The sequence below is a fragment of the Erithacus rubecula genome (genome assembly GCF_903797595.1).
Source record: "Erithacus rubecula genome assembly, chromosome: 17".
NCBI lineage: Eukaryota > Metazoa > Chordata > Aves > Passeriformes > Muscicapidae > Erithacus > Erithacus rubecula.
In genome coordinates this window covers 8621358-8641062 of record NC_136669.1, presented here as the reverse complement: position 1 = coordinate 8641062, position 19705 = coordinate 8621358, and the positions used below count along the sequence as shown (strand labels likewise).

The window sequence follows — 19705 nt, the reverse complement described above, 5'->3', positions numbered from 1 at the left end:
TTCTTATTTTCTCAGGCAGCATTAAACAAGAGTTTATGGTAAGGCGACTGTAAAAATCTCAAGCCCTCAAATGTTTCCAATGGTGACTGGAGTATTCCATCCTTCTACAGTATGCACTCAATTATTCTTCTCATAAGCACTGTAAAGGTCACTCTGAATATAAAGAAGCATGATAAAAATCTAATTGATGGAAATATGCTCATAAACACCTATTTATGAGGCCTGTTGAACAATTCAAAGCAATTAACTCAGCAAAGCAAGTCTCACTGTCTTTATTGAGATGGTAATTGGTATAAGTCACACTATTTCAAAGTAAAGTTGATTCTTTTTTTTAATGGTAAGGCTCAATAGTGGAGCAATAAATACAATACATAAAACCCTTCAGCACTATGGAGCTGCTGAAAGGCACCCCAGCTTTACTGAGCATCACACCAAGACAAAAACAACAAACACTTTTCTTTGAGGTGTCTCAGTCCTGGAACACTGCAACACTGAGTTGTTTCATTAGGGTGATATTAGAGGGATGTGTTTCTGTAATACCTGCACTATTATCCACCTCTGGAGGACAAAGTCCTTTCAATTGTACTTCTGAATACTCAAACACTTCAGACTCAGTGGTGTCTTAAAACTGCAAGACTGAGAAAATGCAAGTGACAGCACGAAACTGGGGACAAAAGGAAGAAAACTGTAGTTAAAAGATATAAACAGATTCTTTCACCTGAATAAAACTTATTTTAATTGGGCACTGCTAGCAAATTTAATAAGACTAACTTTTGAAAAAAAAAACAATCTATACTAATGCAACTGAGAGAAATAAAGAACTAAGAAAACCAAACAGATTTCCTAGTCCTTTTTACTTTAACAATTAACAATAAAATCAGCAAGTACAAAAATAATTTTAAAGATATCAAAACATATATTCTGACTCAAAATTTGAACTTTGTTTAATTTTTATCTGACATGTAAAGGATTACATTACATTACATTATACAAAAGGCATATCTTGGTTATTTTATATGCCCCATGTAAATCATTAGGGACTATGCAAAACATTCTTCCAGATTAAAAAATGTCATTTAAACTCCAGTGAGCAGTTATTTGACTGGTAACTTCTGTAAAGCAGAACCAAGTTGAAATCAGCAAATATCTTAAGTGCTGATGGATATTTGGAATATATTTCTATATACAGCAACTGTCTGAAGACTGTGACTGCTACTAATGGTATTACTGTGATAAGCACACTTCCCTAGCTCAGGTCAGAGATTTTAGAACCTATTCCAACCACTTAAAAAGACAAACCACTGGTAAGAAATAATTTTGCAAACCTTTGCTCTGAACGAAATCAGAGGATGCAGGACAGCTCTTTACCCTGTGCAAAGGAGCAGCAGAACTGCAATAAAAGCTCCCTGACTGACTCAAATAATCAATGGGAATGTGTGACAGTTTTTCATGTCCAATACAAAGCTTTAGTTATTTCACAAATCACTGTCAAAGCCCAGATATATCTACTGTAAAATGAAAACCTACAATCATATCATCTTCATATGTTTGGATAGAATCAGCTGTATAAAGCCAAATGGTTCTAGTAAGCCTAAAGTGTTTATCCACAACTCCTTACTATATCCAACCCCTCTTGCTTTTCACATCAAGCATCCCATGTCTCTTTCTTTCTGCATTTTCTTGCCCACTTTATCACTGTTTCCTTTCCTGCTGATGTATTTTTTTCTTTCCTCTTTTCCCTCTAACATTCATAAACCCTCCCAACTAGCCAGAGCAGGGAAAGGAAAAAATTAAGATATTTGAAGAATGCCATGTAAAATACATCTTCAATGTCAATATGTGCAAAACCACAAAACACAATGTAACAGACAATTCTGGCAGGAAAAAAAGAGATAAAAGTTTGATTTTCATCTACTTTGACCAAACAATTTTTGCCCTACTTCTTCACTTAGATCAAAACAAGCATGATGCTTTTTTTAAGTCTGATGTCAAGCATCATAGGTTATAAAAGACTGAAACCAAAACTGTCAGTTACAAAGTGAGGAATGCAGAACCCAAGAATAACAGTGAGACAACTCTATGTTTGTTAAAAACAATTCACTCAAATTCAAGTATTTTAATTCTACCATCAACAAAAATTCCACAGAAGAATATCACATTTTTGCACTGAAACTTCCTGCATTATCTGAACGTGATAATCAAACTTAAAATATCTAAGATATTTTTACTTCAACAATCATCAATGCTTGGCAACAGAGTTCAGTGGAAAGATAAATATTGTGTAATGTCTCTACATTCTATCAATCAATTAACATAGCAATAAATTAGTTTCATTAGCATGTTTCAGGCGTTAGAAGGTGCTTTACTAATTAAAAGTCCCATATTTAAGCAAATGCTATTTCCAGTTTGTTCATGTAAATTTTATTCCAGAGTGCTTACTATATTCTATCAGAGAGCTTGTTCCTGCTACACAACACATCTGGGATGTGGTAAGCAGGCACTGAAGCCATGCAGTGCCCAGTTGGTGTCTTGGGGTGATTTTATGATGCTTGTATTCCCAAATCATCTGTTCTGTTCTGTTGGTGTTGAATATTGAGTTCTGCAACTTTAAGACCAGTCTCAGGAGTGAAAAGGGGAGAGAAAAAGTGCAGAGTTGTTATCAGAGACAGCACTTGCTCCCCCACATTCTTCACACAGACTGGGCTGTCTGCAGTGGACAGTGGGACAGAGAGAGCTCTTTTGGCTTTTTGGTTGGTTTTTTTTCTGGCTAGCTGAGGCAAAGGAGTTCCCCTAGACTGCTCTTTTCCCTTTTTCTTGGAACTGCTTGAACTTGCTCTAGACTGAAAACTCAGGGGGAGCACTGGGAGCACACACCTGTGGCCCACCAGGCCAGAGTGACTGAGAACAGCCTGAGTGAGCTGGGCTGTGACCCATGGAGGGACTGAGAACAGCCTGAGTGAGCTGGGCTGTGACCCATGGAGGGACTGAGAACAGCCTGAGTGAGCTGTGACCCATGGAGGGACTGAGAACAGCCTGAGTGAGCTGGGCTGTGACCCACAGAGGGACTGAGAACAGCCTGAGTGAGCTGGGCTGTGACCCATGGAGGGACTGAGAACAGCCTGAGTGAGCTGGGCTGTGACCCACAGAGGGACTGAGAACAGCCTGAGTGAGCTGGGCTGTGACCCATGGAGGGACTGAGAACAGCCTGAGTGAGCTGTGACCCATGGAGGGACTGAGAACAGCCTGAGTGAGCTGGGCTGTGACCCATGGAAGGGACTCTTCTGAATTTGTCATCTCTTCAGAGCAGCAAGAGATTTTGCTGCTTGGTATTGTTTCATTTTCTGCTGGGAAGTGCTTGTCTGTTAAATAGAGTTTTTTTCCACTTCAGAGGAAATATTTTTGCCCTAAACCAGGACAATTATTTATTGGCACCCAACATGGGGCCTGAGAAAGTGGAAAAAAGCCTGTTCTGATTGCATTTTGGTTGTACTTACTCTCTATTGGGGTAAAACAGTCAGTAATCAGTAACAATTGTTACCCCATTAGTCAGGGTGTTGGAAGCAGTCCCATTAAATGGTGGCTGCATCCTCCTGCAGTGACAGACGTGGTTCAGCTGAAGCAGTGCTCCTGTAGAAGGTGCAGTTTTCCTCAAAATGTCCAGTGATGATGCAGAAGGGTCTTGTTTTCCTCTGGAATCCCATGGGAAAAGGCTGCTCTGATGTTCCAAATCTCAGTTTTTATCTAGGTAGGAAATGGTTGTCTCCTCCTCCTGGCTGGAGCATCTCCCAATGGGATGATGTAATTTTATCAGTCACACAGTCGGGCTCAATGGCCCATTAACAGAAGATACTTCCCTGGAGGAAGGATGGGTTGTGGAAAAGATAATGAACACTGCCCCACCTGGTTTCAACAGATGGTGATAGAATATATAGTTTTGGTTACATCCTGCTTTACAAACCCAGACAGCAACTGAAATAGAGATGAGAAAACTGCCAAATCCAAACCAAACCAAAATCCTTCAATTCCTTCAGAACAAACATCTATTCTTCCAGAATATTTTAACTTTGTTGTCTGCAAGACCAAAAACAGATACTTGGCTTTAAACACTGTTTAATGCTAAATAAATCTGAGAGGAGTATTCCCAGGATGACGTTCTTTTTTGAGTTGCTGATTTATTGGCACTGAAATTTGCCTACAAGTCTCTCTCTATCATATTTCTCATAAATTTACCTTCTAAGAGGGTGGAAGCATTTTACAAAATAACAAAGAGGTAGAAATAGTGATTTTTTTTTTTTTACTACAATTTAACTTGGTGACTCAAAGACAACTGACACAAAACACATAAGAACACAACTTCTGCTATAAAATATGCTGCCAGTAATGTCACCCAGGGGAAATGAAGACAACATATTTTTTGAAAATTACAATCCTCTAATCATCATTAAAAACTGATGACTCCTTTGGTGTTCAAACACATCCCTCAGACAACAGAACCTGCTGATGATTTACTGAGCAGATTCCCTGCTTTTGTTAAAGCATCTATTTGAACAGCTTCCACAAGGGAATAAATGTCCAGCTTTACAGCTCAGCAGAACATAAAAATTGCTATTTAGAAACCAGTGTAGCATGTACCTGTGGCCTACAATATGAGATAAAAAAGTACTTAGCACAGCAACCTGTGAAAATATTCACCAAATTCTGTTTATTCCATTCTTGCATGTATTTTAAATATTTGCACTGCCAATGCAAAAGAACCAGCAAAGTGGCACTATTGCTATTGAATAGCTTTGCATAGCTACCAAGGGGAGTCTATGATGTAGGAGCTTCCCAGGTTCAGACTTTGTTTTGCTCACAGGTAACAAACATTGTGTGAGCAGCTTCTTTATGCAGGGTGGGTGCAAAACACAACTTGAGTTAAGGTTATATTTTAATTTTACAGATGACTGGAGATTGGAAGGCATCCATGGAGATCACTGAGCCAATCCCCACAAGGCTGCCCAGGGCTGTGTCCTGTCAAATCCAAGCATGGAGTGTCAGCAACCTCTGGGCAAACTGCTAGAGGATTCCATCTCCTTCACAGTGGAAAATAAAGGGGGCTTTATTATTTTTCCTGCATTTCAGTTTGTGCCCATTATGAGGATGATGGAAAGAAAAGCTCTTTTTAAAAAATGACAATTGATACAGAAACCACAGAGACAGAAAACTGGACCATCACAGCACTTTAAAACCCCTTTTCCCAACTTTTTACAGCTTTTAGCTTCTTACATACTTGAAATCATGCAGTCTACATGATGATTTGTATTGAAAGACTCAATTATATGGTCCAAAGAATTGTGATTCTTGTTGCCAAAGATTGCTCCTGGTTTTACATATATTTACAAAGAGCTAAGTGTGAGTGATAATTTTTTTACAATTAATAAAAATGTGATTAAAACACAACTGTACCTTTTATAACCAGCTTTGTTTATCTATAATGACCCAATCATAAGTGCAAATAAATGTTCATTTTAGCAGAAAGGCCTTCACCAGCTAGCAGATGTAGCAATCTAATTCAGCAGTGCCAATCCTTGATTTAGTTTCTGCTCCACATGGACTGGAAAATTTATCTTGTGATGCCAATTTTATTACTGCAAAAATTTTTTATTCAGCATGTAAACAGACAAATTAGCAGAGTCAGAATCTATTTTTTACATTAAGACATGAAAGTAGACTATAAAGGAAACCAGTCCTGTAACTGAGATAATGTAGTATCAAAACTGAGATTACAAGTGGTAGAGACTGACAAACAAGAAAATACATTAATGACAGTTCACAGCACAAGGATTCATAACAAGATGCACTTCCACAAGTCACCACGAGCTTTTGATACCATAATGGAAGAAATGTAGCAAACTCATTCACATTATTGTACTGCAAACTGTTATCTGAGTTTCAAAATAAAAGCAATTCCTTCCTCTGTAAGAGTGCCAGACTATTCCATCAGACCAATTTAAAAGTTTTTCCTTGTCAGATCTGTGCATGATTGTATGGAACACTTGAAAGGGAGGAATTCCCAAAGGAACAAACTCACAATAAAAATTTTAGGCAATATTCATTCTGGCATTAAATTAACAGTGGATTCAGTCTTAGAGCTATTAATCTTATGTTCTGTTCATCATAATCATATTCTAGGACTGCAATCAGGTTTTAAAAGTGATTAATTAAAACTGACCCTGTAATTTCTATCTCTAGGATGCCTAATCAGACATAGCCTTTATGGGATTTTTCATTTGCCTACTGAAGTCTAGCCATGTAAGTTTGCAATGAGGGGAAACTCTTTAAGACCAGATAATTTTTATAAATTTTATATTTTGTTGCCTCCTAACAGACAGATCTAATGCTCTGGAGATTGTTTATGCATATCAAGACTGTAATTTTTTTCCCAGACTGAGGTATCACATATGTTTGTGCTACAGAGGAAAAATTACATATATCTGAATTCTTGTATTTACAGTGTTTTACAGTAAAATATTATTAAATCTAACAGAACAGAAGAATTGCAGGTACAGTACAAAGGTTACAAATTATTAATGTAATAAACAATTCACAGACTCTAAGATATTTAAGGTCTTCTGTTGATGAAGCTCAAAATCCATTACAGAAGGATAATACAGGAGAAGTTGGCAATCTGAAGTGGAACTGAAATGCATTTTCTTTCAGTTACTTTTTTAAACTCTCAGCAGTGCCAGGTCATGACTCTCAGATAATAAGGGGCATAAAGAGTTCAAATGATAGCCTAGACATGATGGCACATTCAGACACTGATAGAAGGAGCACATTCTAGAAAAGTTATTTTTATTAATTTGACTCTGCTGCTGTAGCTGCAGAAGTGTTTGATATCTCAGTAGTAAAATGCTCAGTAGTTAAAAGCTATTTTGTCTGCTGCTGTAGATGAGGAATCTAGTTATTTTGCTCAACAGCTGAATTTTTCCAGAATCCCACTAGTATTCCCAGAGATAACTATTCCTCTAGCCAAGAGGGAATGCTGATACATTTGTTATATAACAAAAAGTTCTCAGGAAACAATTCACAGATACATGTAGGAACATCATCTCTGCCATAATGTCCAGACATCACAGAACATTCCAGTCCATTGCCTCATGCAATGTGTTAAGAATTATGAAATTGCTAAATTAAAAAAAAAACTCTAGAAATAAACAGTTTTTTTGCCATGTGGGGCCCACCCACACCAGGGTTAGCACCAGTGCAGTGCATCACAGGGGTATCTAGGAATGGGTGATAAATGGTATTGGCCAATTTCCTTCTTTCTCCTTAGCAAGAACTGCATTGTTTTGTTCCACAATGCTTCACTAACTAAATTGCACCCCTCGAATATTGAAACTTAAATGTGCTGCTTTCTCAATAAAACTTTGCTCTTTCTGTGAAATTAATTGAATCTCTCCCTACATTACATTTATCAGAAGAAATAGAGTTGGAGGGTTTTATAGCAGCTAAATAATGTTTTCAGCTTTGTGCAGCAGTGGTAGAACACATTACATGGATTGTGATTTTAATCTTGTCCTGTGCAGGCCCCCATACCTGGCACTTCTTTAATAAACAGAAACATGAGATCTAAATTCTATTTACACACTTAGGAAAGAGATAAGACTAAGTATCAGAAAGCAATTATTTAGGGCTGAGGAATAAGAGGACAGTTTTTTTCCCTTCTTGCTTTAGACATAAGCGGTCAAGAGATTATAAATATACTGTTCTTGAAACAGCATTTCTCAGAACAAAAGATAGTGTAATAAATTACTTCTGTAACAACAGCATATTAAGATTAAAAAAAAACACAGGAAAGGGAGTATAATTGCATATGCAGTTACATTTTACAATTGCAAATGTCTTCTCTATTTCCCCCCCTTCTCTAAAAAAAAAAATTATGTACAATGTAAAGGATTACTTTTTTAAAATGACTGAACAAAAAACTATACATGACCCTCAACTTTAAATCATTCCCATCTTTACAGCCCTCAGTCAAATTCTAGACAATAACTTCTTAGGAAGCAAAGGGCAAGTTTCCTAAGAAGTTTTCCCCACAAACATTCACCATTTATAACACCATCAGCAAGATGTCTCATCAAATTGATTTCAAATCCACAGAAAAATTGGAAACTCATGAATGCCACGAAATGCATCTTGGCATTCTTCCACTCATCTATTACATATCTATTACATTTTCTAATAAATAGAGTTTTCTTGAAATGCAATCTCAACTTGAAAATCTGACACACTCTGCAAAAGACCAGGCAATAACACAACTAAATATGTATGCTATGATGAAACATATCCATTTGAAATTGGTCTTCAAGCTGCAAATGAATTCATCCATGGATTCACAGCCATGGATGCACAATCCCTGTGCAGAGGCTCATGGACAGCAAATTCCACATGAGAACTTACTGTAAGTAAGTGTTCAATCTATACATAATTTGTACAGGTGTAATACTGAAAAAACATTATGCTGAATAATTACTAGTGAAAGAATATGACTTTCAAAAACAAATTTGCATTAGCATTATTTCTTAAATAATTTAAAATATTTACAAATATATAAAGAAATTTAAAGGGAAAAGGGACAGCTTTACCAGATTGTACCCCTTATGTATATCAAAGAGTTTGAGATGCTTAACAGACAATTGTTAAATTATTTCTGGATACATTCAACTTAAATATAATAAAATCAAAACATGCATCAGCAGAGTGCAAATTCAGCTAAAAAGAGTTCAACAGCTTGATTTTTGTATTTGGTTAATAAGGACCCTAATAGTGCTCTACCCTCATCCCTCAAAACAAAGATTAAAAAAATAATACAAACCCCACATAAGCAAAAACAACACAAAACTAAATAAGGCCAAATAAAAGAAATTGAAAATATCTAATGTTTGAAGAGCATGTATGGATGCAGATTTAAAAGTCACTTAAATATTTCTGAAAGCTTTACACTGTGATTTTCATTCAAAATCACCTTTTAAATAAACAAAAAAATACTCTACATATAATATAGTCCTTTAAATATAACAAAAGCAGCTGCAATCTAAACAGAAGCCTGCCATTAAAAAAAAAAAAAAAAAAAAAAGCACTGTTTTAAAGATATTGGAGATGCTGGCATTATTTTTTAAATTAATCTGTGATGAAAAAACCTTAATATTTTCTTGAGTACTTGACAGATACTTACAGAAAAAAGGGCATCAGCTGAATAAGTGTCTCTTTTTTGGGATTGGCTGTGAATTCTGGCACTGTTTGAATAATTTTGTTCATTACATTCCTTAGGTAATTTTGTAGCTGCTTGCGTCGCTCTTCTACAAACTTTGCATCCTAAAAATAGAGAGGAAAAAATATAAATGGCACAAAGAACATGTATCTCAACTTCATAATATAACTAAACAGTCCTAGTAAGCATAAAAATCGATCTTTTGATGATGTCTGTTATTATGGCTATATAAATATGTTGGCAATATGCAAAAAACCCTTGACCCTTAGAGATAAAGGAAAATCATGAATCCTAATAAAACCTGTTTCACAAAAACATCCACTGACAGGATGTCAGATCCTCTCCCTGGCAGAATCTGTCTTCTCTGGACCATAAACCACTGCAATCTTAGGCAGAAGAGAACAGCAGCACAGAGGCTGTGGCATAACAATTCATGCATTTTTTTGTTGCACAAAAAGATCCAGAATTACCAGTCTTTGCAGGAGGAAATGCTGACTTACTCCCACAGTGTCTCTCCAGTGACACTTTAGTGTCACTCTCCTGAGTGACTGCCCATACTTTTCAGATGTTGGGTACACAAATTCCATAATGCATAAGTGCTTGTCCAGCATTTTTTATGTTATTATTATTTTGTGATGATGTCTTCATGTAGTAGATTTTTTAAAATATTGTATCACAACTCTTATTAAAAATTTTTACTGAAGTTTCTGCAGCATTTTAGATCCAGCATTTTATACTACATTGATCCAAATAAATAGAATAGTTCTATAAACTCCACATCCTTCTGATGGACTTAGAAGTTCATAGTTTACCACAACTAGCAAGATGCCATGCATCCCATAACTTACATGTAGTTTAAACCTTTTCCTTGTGAGGGATCATGATTACAGTGGACTATAATCTAAAGGTGACCCATTTCTCAGGAACAGGGAGCTCTAACAGGTTTACAGTGGCATCAGGTGCTGGATGCTTTATGCTCCAGCCAGAGTGTTCTGTCTCAGGAGTGCTGGCACTGCTCACCTGGTTTAAATGTCACAGTATGTTCTTTAGGCACTAAGCCAAACCTATTATTAGACAACTACAGCTCTCAAAAACAACCACTATATAAAAGATACATCTATCCAGTCTGTATCATTTATGTCTTTAAGAAAAGGAATTGAAATTAATTCTTGTTTCTTGGGGAAAAAAAAAAATCCAACCCACCAACAAAACACCATAAATACATTTGACAACACTGAATAAATTCATTGTATGGAAAAGGTTCAGCCCATGCTGCTATGCATGGGATGCAAATCTGAAGGTTATTCCTTTCCTAGATAGAACAGTACAACACCATCAAAGCAGGGATGCTCCTTCGAGTTCAGGAGGAATTTGCTGTAGCATTCCTAGAACCTTCACTGACATTTTGTTCTGTTCTGTCTCATTAGAAGTTACCAGGAACAGGAATATTTTTAGGAATAACAAATCAAATATAATTGTGGGGACAAAATAGAGTAAGATGTAAGAAATCACTGAAGGCATCCACACTTACAGACTTTAAAAAACTTAAGCAGTGCTTATGTTGTTTTATTAAATTAATGAAATTCCAAAATATATACAGATTTTTTTTGTTTGTTTTCTACACATGAACTTACATACATGTCCAGTCCTGTTTCAACATTCCAGTTCTACATTAATACATTTTATTCAATATAGTAATGTAATGCAAAAATTAATTAATGTATTCACTATTCACATTAAAAAATTCAATCAAGATCTAAATGACAATTAAAAAACCCTACAATATTATACACTTTTCTATTGCATTTTTATCTAACACTCCATACACCAGTTGTGTTGCAAGTGATTTGAAACCCATCCTTTGTTAAACTATCAAAGCTGCAGGGTTGGAACTCCCCCCAAACCCCTCTGCAGGGTCACCTGCTCAGTTCCCACACCTGACAGCAGCTGCTGCTGGGACAGAGCAGAGCAGAGCAGAGCAGAGCTCGCTCCCTGCACTGCTTCAGGAGGAGAAAGGTGTGGACCTGAAGCCTGTACAAGCTATTGGGAACACTAAAGCAAACATTTTATTTTATGATTACACATAATATTACTATAAAATGGAACTATAATAATAAATAAACAAACGTGTTGTTGGATGCTAATTAAGCAATTGACACCTATGTTATTATTTTTTTTTCTTTTCACTAAGATTCGTGTTCCCACTGGATTCTTTGGTGAGGCTCAAGGAACAGCCTTGTGTTCCCCTCTTTCCTCTCTGATTCCATTTTTAAATACCACATTCAGCAACTTTTTCAATTTTGAAGTTTTTCTGGTCACTAATCTTCGACAACAGTATTTTCAGTGAAATAATTTAATTATGTTTAAGTTTTCTCTTAAGCAGAAGCTGCATTCATTTAAAATGACTTTTGTACTGCAAATGTATTTAACTTAATAGTATTTAACTATTTAACTAAAAACATCTTTCACAGGAAGGACATCTCTACTAGATACAGGAGCCAAATGCTGGCTGTAGGTACTTTCTATCCCTTATGTTACTCTAAAGAATCCTCTTGACTACAGAAAATAATGGCACAAAGGACTTTTCTAATTAAGACTGCCAGAACATTAGGGAATGCACTTTTTGCTGTTTACAGATGATCAAATTAGTGCTTATAATGGGGCTATTTTTTTGCCATTTGTCCAAGAAGAAGGCAGAACATCTCAGAAATAAAAACCCAGCCTGAAAACAGTTAAAAATGTTATTTTACTCTGACATGAATTTGATCTGTAAAACAAACACCAAGCAATCTACCATGAAATTCTGTAGCATGTACTAAGGCTCGTTGTCCTCACCAGAAGCAATGTAAACCAAGGTCAAAATGATTCAGCTCCAGGTCTGCACTTTATCATTAAACGTGCATTTTGCAACAGCAGGTTGGCTACTCAAAGCAATGATTTTAGCACAGAGTTGTTACTGCCAAGCTGTTGCAGTAATAAAGAGTTTTTGTCACAATATCGTAAACAGAACAATTGGTAACAGAAAAACACAACTGGCTCAAAGCCTGGCCAATTTTTTCAGTCCTAAATTATAAAAAGGCACCTATAACCTTCATTTCATTGGGCCCAATTATGCAGAGGAGAAATCTAGGTAGTACTTTACATTACAACTCATAAACACCTACTTTTATTTACAAGCAAAAAATCAAGGGAATTTTTTTGATTTGGGTTTGTATCAATGACACCCACCCCCTACTTTTAGTAGATGTCTTCAGTGATTGTATGAGTGATTGTATGAGTCAATACAAGCCTAAATTTGCATATGAACTCACACAGAAAACAGTAAAGATCTTCCCCTAGGGTTCAATATACATATTTATGTACACTCAATGTGAATGTATTCTGAGGACAAAGTAATTTTGTTAAAATTACAAATATATATGCTTTGCAAAAAACCTTTGCATTTTCACATGATTCAAGGTTAGATTTCATAGTTTCATTTTTAAGGAAACAAACACACAAATAGATAAAGTAACAGTACTTAAATAAAGACCCACTTTTAAGATTTCACAGAAGTTTTTAAGGCATATTTTCTAAAAAATAAAACTGCTGCTGTTTCTGCATGAACTACAGTGAAAGTGATTTACTCGCCCACAGTTCAAGAACACACAGTTTTGACTAAGAGACCACAAAATTTTAGTCAACAAGCAAAACTCTTTCAGATTACAGAAGCATCAAAACACATCTGGGAAAATATTTTAATTTGAAATTCATGTCTCCCAAAATGTTATATGAGATTATTTTTGACTGATAATTTGCCACATTTCTTCTGCCCAAAATGCTAGTAGCAAATTACAAATCTCTAAAAATTGTAATAGATAATGGAAGAGTTATAGACTCTCAACATATATTAGAAGGATGATGCTAAGGTGTAAAACTAAGAAGAGAGTCTTGATGTACCATATTTTATGTCATGTTGTTTTGCAGTTTTTCATTACTAGCCAAGTTCATTCCCACTTGCAGTTTAAATTGTTTCACACAACTGCTGGTCTTTTATACACAGTGTTAGTATGGAACAGATGGTGAAACATTGGTATTCTTCATTATTAATGGGACAGCTCACTTAAGATGTTTCAAATATTTTCCAGGAGCTTTTGGAAATGTTATGATTGCCATGGTTACCTGCCATAATTTAGGGACAGATAAAACACTTTTAGATTCTGGGCCTGGTGCAATCAACATCACTGTTCCTGAGGTTCTAACCATTACTTAGCATTTAACCAATCTCCTGCTGGTAGCACTGGGGTAAAAAATAACCCAAACAAAACCAAACAAAACAGCTGAAGGCTCAGTCCAACTCAATTAAGATAAAAGGAAATATTAAATAAAAGAAAATACAGCTTTAGGACTTTAGTCAGCCACTGATACCACACAATGCATCCCATCCTAAATTAAGCTGACAATCATGCTATTCAAAGTTGAACCTGCAAATGCAGAAATAAATTCAAGTTATTCTAATGTAGCCTAATATTTTCCACCATCTTGGTCAACGGGTCTTAGCAAAATTATCATATCTGTTTTTATCTATTTATGAGGCACAAAATGCTAACCTCAAAATGAAGCTGGAAATCAGAAGCTGAGATGTGAGCTAATTAAATATTCAACTGCTGAGTCATTCTCAGCAGTTTGTAATTACAAGTTATATAGCAAATATTCACTTTACAGGCTAACAGACACCTTTGCACAGGTCACAGTAAAATGTAACTTCAGTATATCTGTCCTTCAGTAACTATTGCATCATAAAAGTTTTAGAAAGGTACAGTTTCCAATCCTAAATATATCAGATGCCATCATATGATACAAAAATCATCTCAAAATTATTTTAAATACATAAGCTTAAAATTTCCATCTTACTTGTATAGCCAGTTTCTGTATGGCAGAACCAGTCCAGCATTATACAACATAACAAGAATATACAATACATGAAATTGCCATTTTCCCCATCCCAGTATGCGATTTTTTTGTACATTTACTGTTCAGTGGAACAAACAGGAATTTAAGAGGATGAGATATAAAGAAGAAATCAAGGAACCGTTAGATTTGAAAAGAAATTTATTTTCCTCTAAACAGAGATTTACTACATAATTGTAATTATTACTCTGTTTCTCTACTAAAATAGCTGATTAATTTCCATCTCCAGCTCTGGGTTCATTTCAATGGTACCAAAAAAGTGCTTTTAGATAAAGTAGTTTGAAAAAGGCATTGCTGCAAACCCATCCAGTAGCAGATGTGTTGAGGGAGAGCTACAGTCCTGCAATGTCCTCAGTCAAGCACCAATTTAATCAAAGCAACATTTTAATCAGTAAATATGCCAACAGAAAAAAGAAAGCTTGAGAATAAATCTGAAACTGATCTCTTTTTAGTGTTGTGCTTAATGTCACTGTTAGAAAAAGAACTCGGTAATGTTATGCTAATATAATCCAGTGACATCGAAATATTTTGTTATTTAAAGACATATGCCAACCCTGTGTTAATTTGTCAACTGGTCAGGAATCAACTGTTAATTAAAAAGCATCAATAAAAAACTGCAGCAAGACCCCTAGGGCTTATCTCTTGCTCAGCTATTGAATAGGAAAACACTATTTCTGTTTTCTCTTCAGATAAAGTATTAGCAGTCTACCCTATAATTTTATTCAGGAAATTCTGCAAACTACAACACAACAGTTCATGAAATTGAGATCCATTTTTTCACTAGCCTATATTACAGTAATAACTATCAACAATATTAGTTAAAATGTGTCTCAGTTCAGTGCTTCTCTCCAACACTGCAGTTTTCTTTCTTAATTTCATTCTTTAATCTGGTTGAAAATGCCCTGAAGACCAATAAAGACTGACTCTAAATTTAAAATAACAACAAAATAACCCACCTCAAAACCCTTTAGAAACATGGTACATACATAGTGCTTACAATGTGTAAGCTTATGTATACAGTAAGCTTAGGTGATTCTTTCCATTAAAAAAAATCAATAATGAAATAAAAACTTTACTTTCATGTAAAAGTCTATTCTTCTTTAACAAAAATTTTAGTCAGATATATTTATGGGATGATTCTGCTTTCTAAAATGTAAATTGAATTAATGAGGATATTAAATGCCCATAATTTATTGTGCCTTCATGCAAAGGTATTTTACATGATACAATGAAGAAAACCAGATTTTTCATGAAGGAAGTGCTTCCAGCATTTCACATGATCTGAAGTATTCAATATTTCATTCTCTTATTAAACAATTAACACTAAATATCTTTAGCACTAGCAGTTGCCCAAAAAGCTGTAGAGCAAGTAAGATTAAAATTTGCCAATATTTACAAAACAATATATTTTGGGAAGCAGAAGACAGGTGAAATGAAGCACATTGATATGTAAGGAAAGGGAAAAATGTGGGTAAAATTTCAAATTCAAAAGAAGAATGGCTTACTTTTATTTTTGTAATTAGGTGTCCCTGTTAAGATTTCTCTGAAAGGAAGTTTATTAATCCAAGTAACTTGGCAATTTAGCATCACCATCACAATAAGAAATAAATATAGAAAATATATTTTTATATTTTTAATTTATACCAGGAGGCTACTAGAATATCTAAATGACGCATGAGTTGTTATAAAACTGCCATATTTTTATCTAGCAGTTGTCCAAGCAGCATGTAAATTACTTTCCTTTTTTTGCCCATAATGTCATGATGCAAAGCAACACCATCTGAACTGTTTCTATGGGCTCTATATTCAATAATTTGTTAGAATAAATTGCTTCTCTTGATTATAGCATTACAAGACAGAAAGAATAAAAACATCTCTTGACAGGCAAAGTTGTGGTTTGTAGACCCTAAATAGTCTGTATTCCTTCTTCCTAAACTTCAGCAGCAATTAGCAGGAAATTTTTGTAACTTGAAAAGAAAACTATTCAATTCACTATTTCATTGAAATGGTGCCCTTGAGCACCAAATGAACAGATTAATTCAGTGAGACATTCTGATGGAGATGGAGAAGCATGAGCTGGAGAACTGTTTACCTTTTAAATTAAAGCCCTGAAAATGAAATATGCTGCTCTGCACTCTGCTTGATTTAACCTTCATGCCAAGTTTCAGGTAACCCAGAGATTTCATACCACACAATGGGAAGCATTTACTATAAAGCATTTGTTATATAAAAGCCAACCATTTCCTGCTGACTTATTTCTCTTCTCTTGGATACTGATATGACAAAAAAAATGGAAATGAAGAACTGAATGCTCTTTTCTAAGTGCTGTATACATAAAATATCAACTGCAGTCTTATGCAGTAGAAAACCCAGAGGATCTGGATTTAAAATCTGAAATACTCTGCATTCCCTCTTAGTCTGCAGGTGACAGTGCCTGGAAACAGGTGAGCTGTGACTAGAAATCTTAATGACTATGCCAGGAGTCACATTATTTTTATTTCTATTTTTATGACAATACAATTAAGTCACATATTTGAAAACCAGATTGTATCCATTTATTCCCAATGGCTATTTTAAAGCTTCTTACAGAATTGAACTTTTCAGCTATGAAGTAAAACAGTGAATGTACAGGATAAAGCTTCTTTTGTAGCCTTAGAACACAAAAACTGTGTTATATTAGAATAATCACATTCAGCTATATATGAGATTAATTTGATTTCCTTTCCTTGTCTGAACACAATACAAATGGATCAATTTCTTTTCCTTTTACCCACAGAATAGAACAAGCATATTTGTCAAATATACATAAGCTACAGTTTTTTCTATAACCCACAAGGCAAAAGTCTGTACGAAAATAACTCAATACACTAGTTAAGTCCACTAAGAGGGTTAAAAATTAAAATCTACTTACTTTGAAAATCAAGAATAATACAGAATTTAAGATTCTATATTACATCATCCAAAAATCGACCTAAATAGCATTAATTAAAGCAATCTTTAACTTCAAATTTTTAATATACAACTTGAGGATTTATATTTTCAAAGCTTTTCTCTTTTAATAAATATATCCCAATTCTGAAACATCAGGAAGTCATAATTTTCTAACAATTCTACTCGAAGACATTGGATATTAAAGGTTAGTACCAAGAAACATTATTTAGCCCCCTGTCCCAAGTGTATTGACCACAAGTTATGCTTTTTTCTCAGTTCCCCTTGACAGTCTCACTTGGACAAATACTAATTTGATGAAAGATATGAGCTCCTAAATCCCACAGAGGACAAAAGTGCATATAGGGGTACTTCTGATTCTAATGCATGCCAAAGACACACTTAAATTTTAGGTTGCCCTGAATTGCTTTGCTGAATTTGGACAGAAAAACACCCAAATCTAAAATAAAATTACTTCCTCCCCTGTGATTTCTCCTGCACCATCCTCTTGCAAACATTCCATATGTCTTCTGTTATTGTCTATGTAGTTAAACAGGAATTGTTATACTTCCCATTTTCAAATACATATTTTACGTGGGAGGAGTGTGTGTGTTCCTTAAAAAACCTTGTTCCTATCATGCTGCTTCTCCTTGCATCCCTTTGCAAAGGGACTTTAGTTCCTCCATCATCTGGTCTAAAGGCAGTTTCAAGGGGGTACTCTCTGTGAATAGACAGGTTCATCTTGCCAAAAATGCAATCAGTGCATGACAGGCGTTACACAGCAAGGACACCATGTAAAACTCTTAACAGCAAGAATATTAACACTCAAACTCTAATTTGAATGGCTTCAAATTTTTTCATATCTATATGTATATAGATACACATACAGAGCCAGAGAACTCTTTACTTGACAAACTTCTTTAAAAATCAATAAACTTTATAAGCACAAGAGCAAGCTCTATTGTTTTCTTTTACTTGCAATAAAATCTTTATCTTCTCTGCTTTTGAACCCTAAACTAGTTATCCTGCAGCCTTTCTTAAACTCTTCACTACCTTCAGCAACAGGCAAACAGACCACTGATTAAAGGCAGCTTTGCTGTTGGGAACAAAAGAAAAGGAATCCATCTGCACACTGTGAGGAAAGGCAAGTTTCCACTGACATAAATGGGAGAAAGCCAGAGCTACTGGAGAGCAGAACTTGCAGAACCACAAGATATATTCCAGAAGTCAACTTCATATATATCTCAAATGCTGTCTGATGTTGTCATATGCATGCTCATGCATATGTGTATATATAAATAGAATATTTTTAAGTACATGCACATAATATTATTGAACTTTTTAAAATAGGGACATATTTAAATTAATCTACAATTTAGGTTAGTCACAGACAGGTAAAAATATTTGTTTTATTGAACTAACTTTGGATCATGAAACAAGCTATGGCTGGAGATACAGCTCACAGGCTTCAGTTGCATGGCTTAAAATGATAAATTATGTTGCTCTCAACATTTTTTCCGAGACAGAAACTTATTTTTGAGTTCTGTATTGTTCCCCCAAAGCAACTGAGAAGTCACAGCAAAGTCACTCTTCTGATCTCAGCAAAGTGCTGTGTATTCTTTCCATATGGGGTATCCAGTGTTTTAAAGGAAAGCAGAGGATATCATGCAGTCAAGTCAGCACTCAGTGCAAAGCTACCTGATTCAATTTCTCCTCACTTAGACAACCACTGAATTCAGGTCTCCAGTGGAACTAAAGAACCATTTCTATTTTGATATGCCCTCTATTGGGACAACACTCTTGCAAGAGGATTCTTAATTAGATCTCTACTCAATTACTATAACCTGCCCAACGTAGAAGCAGCAACTGGGATTTCAAGGATGTTGCAATATTTTAAAAATTAGACTAGTCAGTCCACTAAATATTCATGTATTAATATTTAATCATAATTTTGAGAGACAACAATACCAGCAAAGATTCAGAAGCCAAATGTAAGCTAAATGTTATCTTAAGTGAAAAAAATAATTATATTTGTATGCAAAAACCTACAGGGAACCTTATGCAATCAAGAGCTGTGACTGTATAAAGGTGCATGGAGCCCAGCCTGTTCTGGGCACTCCTGACAGCAAGGCAGCAGTCACAAACACAAACTGTGAGAATGGATGGATGAATTCAAAAGATCCAAAGTATCTGAAGGCTTGCAAAAAAAAAAAAAAAAAATCTATCTCATGCAAGAAAATCTTGGTATATACAGCTACATAGAAAATCACATCATGAGCAAATCACAAGCCAGGCAAACACATGGGGAATATGTTTTAAAATTACAAAACCCAAAGAGTTCAAATGTTAACAATACAGTAATTGAAATTTGTGGGTTTTAAAGAAATTGATCTGCAGGTTAAAAAATAATTAAAATATATGCTAAGTAAAGACATTTCCCTTATACACACAACACAAGGGAACAAATGTATTTCTTGTTTTACTCAAACACAACATGGATGAATTGAAGACGGAACTCTTATTTTTTGCCAGGATTACTCATAAAGACTTTGACAACTATTTGTTACCAGCACT

At 35.1% G+C, this 19705-nt stretch overlaps 1 protein-coding gene across 3 annotated transcripts in view; it reads right to left on the bottom strand.

Moving 5' to 3' along the window:
• SNX29 (sorting nexin 29) overlaps nt 1-19705 on the bottom strand; it is a 102843-nt gene that overhangs the window by 25385 nt on the left and 57753 nt on the right. For 2 of the 3 annotated variants that reach the window (XM_079320707.1, XM_079320705.1), the window contains exon 20: nt 9218-9357. In XM_079320707.1, the coding sequence (XP_079176833.1) occupies nt 9218-9357 (140 nt within the window). Of the gene's footprint in view, nt 1-963; nt 3855-9217; nt 9358-19705 lie in introns of those variants that run through there. The other variant, XM_079320706.1, reaches the window with a different exon arrangement.